This window comes from Sus scrofa, chromosome 1 (genome assembly GCF_054392235.1).
Source record: "Sus scrofa isolate SSC_HxYL_T2T_F1_AM1 chromosome 1, Sscrofa_HxYL_maternal_Yorkshire_Landrace_v2.0, whole genome shotgun sequence".
In the NCBI taxonomy this organism is placed as follows: domain Eukaryota; kingdom Metazoa; phylum Chordata; class Mammalia; order Artiodactyla; family Suidae; genus Sus; species Sus scrofa.
This window is the reverse complement of record NC_139383.1, coordinates 236,430,595-236,445,352: the sequence shown is the minus strand read 5'-3', so window position 1 is coordinate 236,445,352 and position 14,758 is coordinate 236,430,595. Positions and strand designations below refer to the sequence as shown.

General features: G+C 35.7%; 1 protein-coding gene across 3 annotated transcripts in view; it reads right to left on the bottom strand.

Moving 5' to 3' along the window:
• Positions 1–14,758, bottom strand: part of GDA (guanine deaminase) — a 172,528-nt gene that overhangs the window by 9,223 nt on the left and 148,547 nt on the right. For all 3 annotated transcript variants that reach the window (XM_021064839.2, XM_084987862.1, XM_084987860.1), the window contains exon 11: positions 1,246–1,392. In XM_021064839.2, coding sequence (XP_020920498.1) covers positions 1,246–1,392 — 147 coding nt within the window. The remainder of the gene's footprint in view (positions 1–1,245; positions 1,393–14,758) is intronic.

Below are 14,758 nucleotides of genomic sequence, written 5' to 3'. Positions count from 1 at the left end.
TTAAATACAAGTCATTTGCGCCACGAAAATAAGATGGTAGGACAACCAGTTGAATTCAGATGTAAAAATGGAGTGGAAGTGGGGTAGGGAGTGTCACACTTGTTTAATAACTAGAACTTTAAAAATTTTTTAAATTGGAATTTTAGAAAATGAAATCATAAGACTTAAGGAATTACAAAGAGCATGTCCTCTACTTGTTTTTCTTGAAATGTTCTTTATATATTTGTCATCGCCCAGAACATTCAAAGAAAAATCGGGAAGTTTCTCTTCCCAAGGTAATCTCGGCCTCCATCATACTTCATTTCTAAGATCTAGAGTATATATCATAAATATTAAAAATACTAAAATACATTTAAAATATATACCTGTCTCAAGATATATGTTTATTTCTTACTAGCTACTTAAGGTTTCATACGATGTTCACTATCATCCATCCCAATTGTATTATAATACTAGAGCAACCGAAGGCAATAGTTACCAATTTCTATTTTTTTTCTGTAAAAATACAGCTACATGTAAGACCTGGGAAAAGCTGATTAACAATATTTGCCTAGCTATCAACTACATTTTTGCATCTTTCTACTTTTAAGGAAGCTTGGGTAATTAGTGTACTTAAATATATAAACAAAATACATGGTCTAAGCTAAGATTTATATAGGAAGATAGCACATTGGAAGGCAATAGGTAGGAACCTGCACTCTGGATACAGATTTTCTGGATTGAAATCATGATACCCTATAGCTTGACAGGGGTATCAGCCTCACTCAGGTACCTTGCTGGTAAAGTGGACTTAATAACTGTGGTTCTCAGGATTAAATGACAACATACACAAAGCATGTTGCCTAATGTCTATAACATAGTGAGAGCCCAGTAAGTCTTGGCTATTATTACTATTCAGGCCAATAGAAAGGGTGATACTTTATACTCTATGGAAAAAACTGATTAAAGAACTCATAGCATGTGACCAATGCAATAATCTATTAAAACAATTAATACAATAATTGCATACTGAATATCTCTTCTGCCAAAAAGAGGGAATTTGCTAGAAGAATCATGCCTCTACACACTTAAACATGAACTTTACTTGCTAAATTTTGGGTATGTGGGATCAACAGTCATGAATGTCTGCTGAATGAATGATCAACATATGTCCGCTGATGCCACTATCATGTCTTCATACTGCTGCCAAAGATACCTGTCGGCACGGCTGTACACTGTGCAAAAGAGAAGCAAAATGGTCATTACCTTGGCTGCCTCCAAGAGTAGCTAGTCTGAAGACCTCTTTGAGGGTGAGGCTTTTTGCATTTATCTTATTAATTGAAAGGGTATTGGAAACCATCACTGCTCTTCTGATTGCATCAAGCATGGAAGATGAATAACCACCAGCTACATCTGTGGTAGATAAAATAAAGCCAAAACAGTAACCATATGAGATAAATGGAATATTAAGTATATAAGGCTTTTTTCTCTTTTTAGTGACATATTCGCTCTTTAACTTATTTCAAAGAAAAGATCTTATCTATAAACAGAATAGATACAAGCTAACATTTAAAGGAATTCATAACCTGCAATTCATATCAAATATATTCCTATATTGTTTTTCTAGAGCTGCTGCAACAGACTACCATAAATGTGGTGGCTTAAAACACAGGAATTTATTCTCATGATTTTGGAAGGCAGAAGTCTTAAAGTGTTGTCAGGGCTACAATCCCTAATAGGTTCTAGGGAAGAATCTTTCCTGGTTTCTTCTAGTTTGGGGTGGCTCCTGGTGTTCCTTGGCTTGTGGCAGTATAACTCCAGTGTCTGTCTCCAACTTCAGATGGCCTTTGTCCTTCTGTGTCCTTATGTGCCTCTCAGTGTCAGTCTCTTATAAGGACATTCATCACTGGATTCACCCTAATTCAGAATGACTTCATCTTGAGATTTTTACCTTAATTACATCTGCAAAGACCTTTATTCCAAATAAGGTCATATTTACTCACTTCTGGAAGATAACTCTTTTTGGCGGAAGATAGGAAGGGGGGCACAATTCAATCCACTACAATGCTCAAATGTTTAATAAAGTAAAGAGAAGAAATACATGACTATTCCCTAAACTGTTACAGAAATTGGTCAAATAGGATCAGATTGTTCTAAAGATAATTTAGACAATATGAGATTTAAAATAATGCTCTGAGCTCTAAAAATTTATCCTAACTCTATTCTAATTCATATGAGAACTTTGGGAATTAAAAAGCTACTTCTTTATGATACTTTTTCAGGAAAAGCTTTTAGAATGAACTTATATATTCTGGAAAATTTGTGTAGTACATGAGCAATGCTGATGTAGACAGCTTTATATTTGTCACTGGCCTCATTAGATGAGGAATGAGATTTTTATAGTGATTTTAAATAAGATCATAATCAAATTGAAATACTACCCTTGACAAGAATGTAGAAGTTATTAAATGAGTTTATATAAATAAATGTCAAATAAGTTAAAATGCTTTATTAGAGGGAAAAATCTATAGCCAATAAAATACATTTTATATTCCAAGAGTTCCTTCTGTCATGTCTAGATAGACATATATAATTGTTAGTGCCTATATATATTGCAAAGATCAAAAGTAATAGCCTATTAAGCAACAATCTGAGATTGCAGTTTAATTTTATGTTCAACTGCCTTAAATGTCTTTAGATAAACTTGTATGATTTTTTTTTTTAGAAAATACGTTTCTTTTGCCAGAACAGTATTGACAAAGGATCATCCAGTTCCTTGAAAAGTTTTATTCTTCTACTTAGTTTAGTTCACTTTAATATATAGTAACCATCTGTTAAACCTTCATTTTATCATAGTATCAAACTAAGAAAACAAATAGGATTTGGGAGTAATGCACGTTGAGCTTTGAAATACTTTGTGTTTTGATTCTTTATTACTGGAACAAAGAAAATGTTCAGTCTAAAGGCAGAATAAAATGCTGTCACCACATGGGATGGAAATATATAAAGATTGAATATATATTTCAAAATATGTGGGTAAAAACTGGAAGGAAACGGAAAAACAAAAGCAGTACTCCTAGGATGGTGTGAACATGGAAGATTTAAATACCCACAGTTATAAAAAGAGGGTTTTTTATTCTTTCATTTTTTAAAGTTTTATTGAAGTAGGGCTAATTCTTAACATTGTGATAATTTCTGCTGTACAACAAAGTGATTCAGTTATATACAAACCCATACCACTCTTTTTCAGATTCTTTTCCCATATAGGTTATCACAGAATATTGGGTAGAGTTTCCTGTGCTATACAGCAGGTGCCTGTTGGCTAATCATTCCATATACCACAATGTTCATATGCCAGTCCCAAACTCACAATCCATCTCTCCCCTCCACCTGTCTGCTTTGGTAACCATAAGTTTGTTTTCAAAATGTGTGAGTCTGTTTCTGTTTTGTAAATAAGTTCATTTGTATCACTTTGTTGTCTTTTTTTAGGGCCACACCTGCGGCATAGGGGTCAAATTGGAGCTGCAGCTCCAGGCCTGCACCACAGCCACAGCAACAAAGGATCCAAGCTGCATCTATGACCTATACTGCAGCTCATGGTAAAGGCAGATTCTTAATCTACTGAGCAGGGCCAGGTATTGAACTGGCATCCTCATGGATACTGGTTGGTTTTGTTACCATTGAGCCACAATGGTAACTCCATGTATCATTTTTTTAAAGATTACACATATAAGAGATATCATATGATATCTGTCTTTGACTTATACTTACTATGACAATCTCTAGGGTCCATCTATGTTGCTTCAAATGGCATTATTTTGTTCTTTTTTTAAATGGGTAAGATTCCATTGCATATATGTACCACATCTTCTCTATCCATTCCTCTGTCAATGAGGTTTGATTCATTTTCCAAGATGTATCTGTTCTGGAGAATGTTCCATATACACCTGAGAAGAATGTGTTTCTGCTGCTATTGGATGGAATATTCTATAAATATCAATGCAGTCCATCTGTTCTAATCGTCATTTAAGGCCTGTGTTTCCTTACTGACTTTCTGTCTGGATGATCTGTCTGTTGCTGTAAGTTGGGTGTTAAAGTCCTCCACTATTATTGTGTTACTGCCAATTTCTCCTTATATGTCTGTATATAATGAGATATGCCTATGTTAGATGCATATATATTTACAATTGTTATATCTTCTTGGATTGATCCCTTGATCATTATGTAGTGTCCTTCTTTGTCTCTTGTCACCTACTTTATTTTAAAGCCTATTTTATCTGATATAAGTATTGCTTCTCAAGCTTTCTTTTGATTTTCATTTGCCTGGAATATCTTTTTTCACCCTTTCACTTTTAGTCTGTATGTATATTCAACAAAACTGGATTTTAAGAATGAAGATTGGAGTTCCCTTGTCACTCTGTGAGTTGAAGATCTGGTACTGTCACTGCTGTGGCTCAGGTTACTGCTGTGGCTCAGGTTTGATCCCTGGCCTGGGAATTTCTGCATGACATGGGCACAGCAAAAAAAAAAGTCCAAAAATAGGTTTTATAACATATGACATAAATTAAAGTTTTCCTCAATATCTAATCAAAACTACCCATTTAGAAAGAATAAGGATAGATTTGGAAACAATGTTATATAATTTATTGAGAATATTTTGAGAGCTATCTTATTTTGCTGACATATAAGATGACTTAATTTTCTATATTATCTGGTTGTTGTTAGCAATAAGGAAACAATACTGGGCAGATGAAGGAATAAACCCTGGACCACACAAATGATGGTATTTAGTCAGGACCATGTATGTAATAGTCAAGCTTTTCATCTAAGAATTTCCATTGTGATGGTAGCTTCTCAGTCTCATCCATGCCCAGTGAGCTAAGGCCAGGAGGCTTTCTCCTCTTTCTATAATACATGTAATGTACGTCAAATCCCAGATTTATCATATAACAAAAGGCAGTATGATGGGGTAGAAAAAGAAACAATGAACCCCACATTTTATCAACTTTTTTCTTTTTATGGATGCACCTGTGACATGGAATCATGGAAGTTCCTGGGTTAAGGGTCAAATTAGAGTTGCAGCTGCTGGCCTATACCACAGCCATAGCATCATCAGATCAGAGTGGCATCTGTGACCTACACTGCAGCTTGAGGCAACACTGGATCCTTAACCCACAGAGTGAGGCTAGGAATCAAACCCACATCCTCATGGATACTAGTCAGAACCTTAACCCACTGAGTTACAATGGGAACTCCTTATCAACTTGGTTTTAAACTGTGGATTTGGAATGTTTCTTGCTTTGTTAACCTTTGGTAAGTTACCTAGTACTGATGACCCTCAATTTTCTCAGAAAATGGAAATAACATCATTTGTCTTAACAGTTGCTGGGAAAAATCCAGTTCAGTAACTAGAAGTGCTAGGGAATGAGAATCAAAAGGTGGACGCTGCATCAGGGTGTGGTGAAGGAAAGAAGATGGATGCTCTTTTTCAGAAAATCTATTCTCTAACCCTGTGCCCCCTCTACTATCATGAAAAAGAATGGTACTATCTTGTTTGTTAGAGTCAACATAAGGACAGTATATATATATGTGTGTGTATATATATATATATATATATATATATATTTTTTTTTTTTTTTTTAACAAGAAGAAGCTAAGAAAACTATACAATAGTAAAAACTTGAGCCAGGCAGAAAGAAAAATAAAAGGAAGTAATTTTATATGTGTGAATATTCATTTCTTAGGTATGCATTCACAGACAGATTTACTGAACACCACCTTTGTCCCTGATTTATTTAAGCAGTCATAAATAAAAGTTATCAGCTCCACATGAGCTTATTATCTAGTAGAAGAGGAAAAAATAGGCATAAAAACAAACAAATATTAACTATAAACTGTGATCAGTGATAGAGAAAATGGAGGTAGAACATCCATTTAGGATGGTCAGAGAAGACCTCTTTAAGGCAATGACATTAAAACCAGGACGAAAATGAGAAATTGCCATGTAAAGAGACACATAAGGGCATTCTAGGCAGAGAAACAGAATGCACAAAAGGCTCTTCATAGAAAGGAATGTGATTCATGGAAGGGATTAAAAGATAGCCACTGTGGGGAGGAGAGAGTTGTGCGAGATGAGGCTGTGAGGTCAAAAGATGTCACACCATGCAGAACTTTCTGGCTTTGTAAAGAGGTTTACATATTCAAAATCCCAGTGAAGGGTAGTAATTTGCAAGGAGCAAAATGGTCGTATTTTCATTGTGATTCTTTTGAAAAGAGAAGACTGGACTAGAAGGGCCCAAGATGAATATGAGATTCATTAGGAAGCTAGTGCAGGATTTCAAGCAAGAACAATGGCAGCTTGCATCAGGTGATGGTGGCTGATATTTGAAAAGAGGATGGAGTCAGGAGATACTAAGGAGTCATAAAATTGGACACGGTACAGTCTTAGATGTGAGGAAAAGGTACAGGAGAAGGTACTGAAACAGTGCCCAAGATTCTCTTTTGAGAGACTCAATTCTCTGAAAAGGAACCATTTAAGAGAATCATTCTTAAATGTGTTTGAGGGTACAATGAATTTTTGGGATTCTATGAGGAGGGGTCAAAGAGAAAAGACACAGTAAGCAATTGAAAATACAGGTCTGAAATTCAAATAGGAGTGTGGGCTGGATATAAAAATCATAGTCATCTGCATATATGTAATCATGTAAAGCCATGGTTGCAGACGATAACTCCTAAGAAGTATAAGGCGAAAAGACTGAGGCCTAGGACTGAGCCTTGAGCAAAGGTTTTGAATGGCCAGGAAGAGGAAAAGGGGACTTCAGAGAAGATGAAATAGGTCAGACAAGAGAGGAATATGGGAAACTAAAACAGTGTGACTTCATTAAACCCAAGGTAAGACTGTTTGGACAAAGAAGTACAATGTGATAAGGACAGAATGGTGTCCTTTAGAGCTGGAAGCAAATAAGATCGCAGTGGTAATAGCCTAGGGGATAAAGGACAAGATTAGTTACTACAGGGGTGGTGAGGATAGGAAGTCAGGATGAAGTGGGTGGAGGAACAGAAGATTGCCTAGGAAGTGGTAACAATGTGGGTACCCAAGCATTAAAGAAGTTTTGCTGTGAAGGGGGAGTAGAGAGGTGGGGCAGAAGCCAGAAGAGGGTGCCTAATTAAGAGGGAGCCTAAATTCCTGCCTTTGCTTAAAAGATCAGGAGGCACTGGAGAATTTTTTGTGTGTATGTGCTGATAGGAATGATACAGTAGAAAGGAGATAATGATGATGCAGGAAAGTTTGTAGCCAAAGGAATTAATTTATTGATTAATCATGGGAGAGGAGAGAGTACAGAATACACCTCAGGGTATTTTTAACTTTTGCCTTAGATTAGAAGAGAGAAATTTTTGTTTCAGCTGTAGAAAAAAAAAAAAAGAGAGAGAGAGAGAGAGAGAATGCAAGCAGGTGGAGGAAAGTATATAAATTTGGTGATGGGAAGAGGAGGGAAGGGCTTCTGATTGTTTCTATTTCCTCAATGACTTATGAGATAAGGCTATTAGCTGGAAGCGAGGATATAATTTGGGATAAAAAGTTTAGGAAGAAATGAGATAAGTCCATTTGGAATATGGGGACATATTAAGAAACATAATTATCTATTTGAGCAGTGCTGTGGAACTGTAGAATTTTAGAGCAACATTTAAAATGAAACCACTAGAGAATTTTTTTCCAGTGACATCCAGGTGCTCAGCTGTAGAGACTAAGAAAGGGAATAGTTGAGACAATCAAGGGGGATGGGCTTTTGCGATGTGAATACAAAGAAAGCAAGAGGGGTGTGAGAAACAAGGAAGTTTTCTAAGGGAATAATTATAGTGACTACTCTGGCATCAACGATGGGTAAATTAGGAAAGGAATAATGGATTTTGAGAAAGCATGTAATCACTGAATTGGAGTTGTACAAGTTGATCAAAGAATGTTGCTTTGGGAATAACTGAAGTAAGTTAGAAGGATAGGAATTTGTCCCTAGAAAGTAGGACCATGGCTCCATGTATTTTGTTTGTTTTGATGAATTTGTAGGTTTTGGTGTAAACTTGTTCCATATTTTTGTCCATTTGTAAGCTTTTAGGTTACTATTTTTTGGTTATTTCCTAAGTCCTCTGTTTTTCTGAGACAAAGAATTTTATATATAATTAACTTATAATTTTGCTCCCATTTGCTAAATACGTCTTCATCCTCCCAGCCTTACACATAAACCACAGCTTCTTGGTTTCTGTTAACAAAATCAGAAAGTAGAATAATTTTTAGCACTTTTAAAGTTCTTTCTTATAGACCATATATTATTTTTAAATTTTATGATAAGACGTTGAAGACATTCAAATAAAAAAATAACACCAAAACCGAACGACCTGACACTAGAGTCAGGTCTCAGGACATCTGCCAAACAGAGGAAAACACCTTTTTGATTTATATTGCCATTTTGATTTGTTAATGTTTATATTTTGTTGTTGTTTATTAAGACTTTGTGTTTTTAGAGCTGTTAAATTTTATAGTCTGATAATTTTTTAAAAGATACTACTTTTAAAATTATGCATATTCTCTCTTGAGACATTTTTTAAACTCATATTTTTTCTTTATATTTTAAATGATTTTAGCCTTCCCTGAGATCTTATTGTACCATTACTTCCCTGTGCCATGACCCTTCACTTTGCCTCATCACTCATCGAACGAAACAGATTTTCAAGTAATTTTTCAAAGGGTTCATGGTGGGAATTTTTTTCCAAACCTCTGTACATCTGACAGTTTTTTTTGTCTTCATATATAAGGGAGAATGTGTTCCAATATAATATTCTTTTTTTTTTTTTTTTTTTTTTTTTTGTCTTTTTGTCTTTTGTTGTTGTTGCTATTTCTTGGGCCGCTCCCGCGGCATATGGAGGTTCCCAGGCTAGGGGTTGAATCGGAGCTGTAGCCACCGGCCTATACCAGAGCCACAGCAACGTGGGATCCGAGCCGTGTCTGCAACCTACACCACAGCTCACGGCAACGCCGGATCATTAACCCACTGAGCAAGGGCAGGGACCGAACCCGCAACCTCATGGTTCCTAGTCAGATTCGTTAACCACTGCACCACGACGGGAACTCCCAATATAATATTCTTGAATAACAACCACTTTGTCTCCAAAATCCTGTTCTTGGTACTCTGTGTGCCAACAAAAACACTTGCAACCAAAACAGATTTTAATTGTTTTATGAATAACTGATTTTTCCCCTGCCTCATAGGTTTAGAACTTTTTTTTCTTTTTTTACCAAACTTTGGTTGATCTGTAATATTACATTAGTTTCAGGTATATTGCAAAGTGATCCAGTTATATATGTATAATATAGATATATTCTTTTGCAAATGATTATAGATTATTACAAAATATTGAGTAGAGTTCCTGTGCTGTTCAGCAGGTCCTTCTTGCTTATCTATTTTATATATAGTAGTGTGTATATGTTAATCCCAAACTCCTAATTTATCCTCCCTCACTTTCCTCTTTAGTAATTGTAAGTTTATTTTTATGTCTGTGGGTCTGTTTCTTTTTGTATGTAAGTTCATTTGCATCATTTTTTTAGATTCCATATATAAGGGATGTCATATAATATTAGTCTTTACCTATCTGACATACTTCATTAGTATGACAACTTCTAGGTCCATCTATGTTGCTGCAAATGGCATGATTTAATTCTTTTTTATAGCTAATATTCCATTATATATATATATATATATATATATATATATATACACACACACACCATACAGAAGATACACCATATCTTCTTTTTTACTCTTTTTAAAAATACTTTATTATGGTTAATCATAGGACAATGAGTATAGTTCTCTATGCTGTACAGTAGGAACTTGCCCATTATATCCTCCATGCATTAGAGCTTACCTTTGCTAACCCCAACCTCCCACTCCATCCCTCTCCCAAATTGCTCCCCATTGGCAACCATAAGTTTATTCTCTATGTCCATGAATCTCCTTGCTTGATAGATAGGTTCATTTGTGCCTAATCACATTTTAGATTCCACATATAAGTGGAATTTGTCTTTCTGACTTACTACACTTAATATGATAATCTCTAGTTGCATCCATTTTGCTGTGAATGCTTTATTTCATTCTTTTTTATGGCTGAGTAGTATTCCATTGTGTAAATGTACCAAATTGTCTTTATCTATTCCTGAGTCCTTGGACATGTAAGTTGTTTCCATGTCTTGGTTATTGTGAAGAGTGCTGCTATGAATAAAGGGAAGCATGTATCTTTTTGAATTACGGTTTTGTCTGGATATATGACCAGGAGTGGGATTGCTGGATCATATGGTAACTCTATCCTTAGTTTTCTGAGGAACCTCCAGTGTTTTCCACAGCGACTGTACCAACTTACATTCACATTCCAACAATGTAGGAATGTTCCCTTTTGTGCACAGCCTCTCTGGCATTTTTATTTGTAGATTTTTTGAAGATGGCCATTCTGACTGGAGTGAAGTGGACCCTTAATATAATTTAAAAAATTTTTTCATTACTCAATGAATTTATTACATTTATACTTGTACAGTGACCATCAAAATCCAATTTTATGCGATATCCATCCCAGAACCCAGCACATCCCCCCACCCCCCAAACTGTCTCCTTTGGAAACCATGTTTTTCAAAGTCTGTGAGTCTACACTATCTGTTCTGCAAAGAAGTTCATTCTGTCCTTTTATCAGATTCCACGTGTCAGTGAAAGAATTTGATGTTGGTGTCTCATTGCATAGCTGACTTCAGTTAGCATGATAATTTTTAGGTCCATCCATGTTGCTAAAAATGCTGGTATTTAGTTCTTTTTAATGGCTGAATAATATTCCATTGTGTGTATGTACCACATTTTCCTTATGCACTTCTCTGTCGATGGACATTTAGGTTGTTTCCATGTCTTGGCTATTGCAAATAGTGCTGCAGTGAACATTGGAGTACATGTGTCTTTGCAAGTCATGGTTTTCTCTGGACAGATGCCCAGGAGTGGAATTGCTGGATCAAATGGGAGTTCCATGTTTAGTTTTCTGAGGCATCTCCATACCATTTTCCATAGTGGTTGCACCAATTTACATTCCCACCAACAGTGTAATAGAGTTCCCTTTTCTCCACACCCTCTCCAGCACTTCTTGTTTGTAGACTTTTGGATGATGGCCATTCTGGCTGGTGTAAGGTGGTACCTCAGAGTGGTTTTGATTTGCATTTCTCTAATAATGAGTGATGTTGAACATCTCTTCATGTGTTTTTTCACCATCTGTATGTCTTCTTTGGAGAACTGTCTGTTTAGATCTACTGCCCATTTTTTGTTGGGGTTGTTTGTTTTTTTGGTATGGAGCTGCAGAAGGTGTTTATAAATTTTGGAGATTAATCCCTGGTCAGTCGATTCATTTGCAACTATTTTCTTCCAATCTGTGGGTTGTCTTCTCATTTTGTTTAGGGTTTCCTTTGCTTCACAGAAACGTTTAAGTTTGATTAGGTCCCATTTCTTTACTTTTGTTTTTACTGTCATCACTCTTAAGAGGTGGAGCCGAGAAGGTATTGCTGTTGTTTATGTCAGAGAGTGTTTGGCGTATGTTTTCCTCTAAGGGTTTTATATTATCTGGTCTTATATCTAGGTCTTTAATCTATTTTGAGTTCATTTTTGTGTATGGTGTTAGGGAGTGTTCTAATTTCATTCTTTTCCATGTGGCTGTCCAGTTTTCCCAGCACCTCTTATGGAACAGGCTGTCTTTTCTCCATTGTATACTCTTGCCTCCTTTGTCATAGATTAGTTGGCTGTAGGTGTGTGGATTTAATTCTGGGCTTTCTATCCTGTTCCACTGATCTATATATCTGTCTTTGTGCCAGTACCATACGGTTTTGATGATTGTTGCTTTGTAGTGTAGTCTGAAGTCAGGGGGCCTGATTCCTCCAGCTCCATTTTTCTTTTTCAGGATGTCTTTGGCTGTTCTGGGTGTTTTGTGCTTCCAAACAAACTTTAAAATACTTTGTTTGAGTTCTGTGCAAAATGTCCTTGGTACTTTGATAGGGATTGCATTGAATCTGTAGATTGCCTTGGGTAGTAGAGTCATTTTGATAATAATGACTCTTCCAATCCAAGAGCATGGTATGTCTTTCCGTCTGTTTGTGTCATCTTTGATTTCTTTCATCAGCATCTTAAAGTTTTCCGAGTACAGGTCTTTTGTCTCTTTAGGTAGGTTTACTCCTAGGTATTTTATTTTTTGGATGCAATGGTAAACGGGATTGCTTCCCTAATCTCTCTTTCTGATCTTTCCTTGTTAGTATATAGAAATGCTGTCGATTTCTGTGTATTAATTTTGTATTCTGTGACTGTGCCAAATTCCCTGATGAGCTCTAACAGTTTTCTGGTAGAGTCTTTAGGATTCTCTAGGTATAGTATCATGTCATCTGCAAATAGGGATAGTTTTACTTCTTCCTTTCCAATTTGGATTCCTTTTATTTCTTTTACTTTTCTGATTGCCATGGCTAGGACTTCCAAAACTATGTTAAATAGTAGTGGTGAGAGTGGACATCCTTGCCTTGTTCCTGATCTCAGCAGGAATTCTTTCAGCTTTTCACCATTGAGAATGATGTTCGCTGTGGGTTTGTCATACATGGCCTTTATTATGTGGAGGTAGGTTCCCTCTGTGCCCACTTTCTGAAGGGTTTTTATCAGAAATGGGTTTTGGATTTTGTCAAAAGCTTTTTCTGTATCTGTTGAGAAGATCATGTCATTTTTATTCTTCAGTTTGTTAATGTGGTGTATCACACTGATTGATCTGTGGATGTCGAAGAACCCTTGCATCCCTGGGATAAATCCCACTTGATCATGATGTACAATCCTTTTAATGTATTGTTGGATGCAGTTTGCTAGTATTTTGTTGAGGATTTTTACATCGATGTTCATCAGTGAAATTGGCCTGCAGTTTTCTTTTTTTGTGTGTGTGTGGTATCTTTGGTTTTGGAATCAGGATGATGGTGGCCTCATAGAATGAGTTTGGGAATATCCCTTCCTCTGTGATTTTTTGAAATAGTTTCAGAAGGATAGGTGTTAGCTCTTCTCTAAATGTTTGATAGAATTTGCCTGTGAAGCCATCTGGTCCTGGACTTTTGTTTGTTGGAAATTTTTTAATCACAGTTTCAATTTTAGTACTTGTGATTGGTCCATTCATCTTTTATATTTCCTCTTGGTTTAATCTTGGAAGTTTGTACTTTTCTAACCCTGACTATAATTTTAATTTGCATTTCTGTAATAACTGGCAATATTGAGTATTTTTTCACGTGCCTGTTGGCAATTGTATTTCTTCTTTGGAAAAATGTCTATTTAGGTATTCTGCCCATTTTCCAATTGGGTTTTTCATTGATGAGCTCTAGTAGTTTTTTGGTAGCATCTTCAGGATTTTCTATGTATAATATCATGTTAACTATAAACAATGACAGTTTAACTTCTTTTTTTTTCAGTTTGGATTCCTTTTATTTCTTTTTCTTCTCTTACTGCCATGGCTAGGACCTCCAAAAATATGTTGAATAACATAGTCATCTGAGTGGACATCCTTGAGATGTTCCTGATCTGAGAGGAAATGATTTCAGTTTCACCATTAGGTATGGGTTTGTCATATACAGCCTTTTTTTTTAAAGTAGGTTCTCTTTGTGCCCACCTTCTGAAGGGTTTATTTTTCTTTTATAAATGGGTATTGAATTTTGTCAAAAGCTTTTTCTGCATCTATTAAGATGACCATGATGTTTTTAATCCCCCAGTTTGTTGATGTGGTAGATTACACGGATTGATTTGCAGATATAGAAAAATCTTTGCATCTCTCGGATAAATCCTACAGGATCCTGGTGTATGATGCTTTTAATGTATTGCTGGGTTTGATAATATCTTGCTGAGGATTTTTTTGTCTATTTTTATCAATGATATTTGCCTGTCATTTTCTTTTTTGTGGTATCATTGTCTGGTTTTGGATCAGGGTGATGGTTAGACTCATATAAGCTTATGAAGTGTTCCTTCCTCTGCAATTTTTGGTATGTGTTAGTTAACTCCTATATAGATATTTGGTAGAATTCACACGTGAAACCATCTGGTCCTGCACTTTTGATTTTGTGGAGTGTTTTGATCATAGCTTCAATTTCAGTACTTGTAATTGGCCTCTTCATATTTTGTTTCTTCCTGGTTCATTCTTAGAAGGTTCTACCTTTCCAAGAATTTTCCCACTTCTTCTAGTTTGTCCATTTTATTGGTATAGTTGCTTATAGTAGTCTCTTATGGTTCTTTGTATTTCTGTGGTGTCAGTTGTAACTTCTCATTTTTCATTTCTAATTTTATTGATTTGGGCCCTCTCCCTTTTTTTCTTGATGAGTCTGGCTAAGAGTTTATCAATTAAACTAAAGAAGCAGGCTTTAGTTTCATTGATCTTTGCTATTGTTTTTAGGCCGTATTTCATTTCTGATCTCATTCCTTCTACTAACTTTGGGTTTTGTTTGTTCTTTCTCTAGGTACTTTAACTGTAAGGTTAGGTTGTTTATTTGAGATTTTTGTTTGTTTGTTTCCTGAGGAAAGCTTGTAATGCTACACACTTCCCTTTTAGAACTGCTTTTGCTATGCTCCATAGGTTTTAGATTGTCTCTTTTTTTTTCATTTGTCTCTAGGGTTTTTTTTATTTCCTCTTTGATTTCTTCAGGGATCCAACATGTTTAGGAGCATATTGGATGGCAATATGTTAGGAGCCTTCACATGTT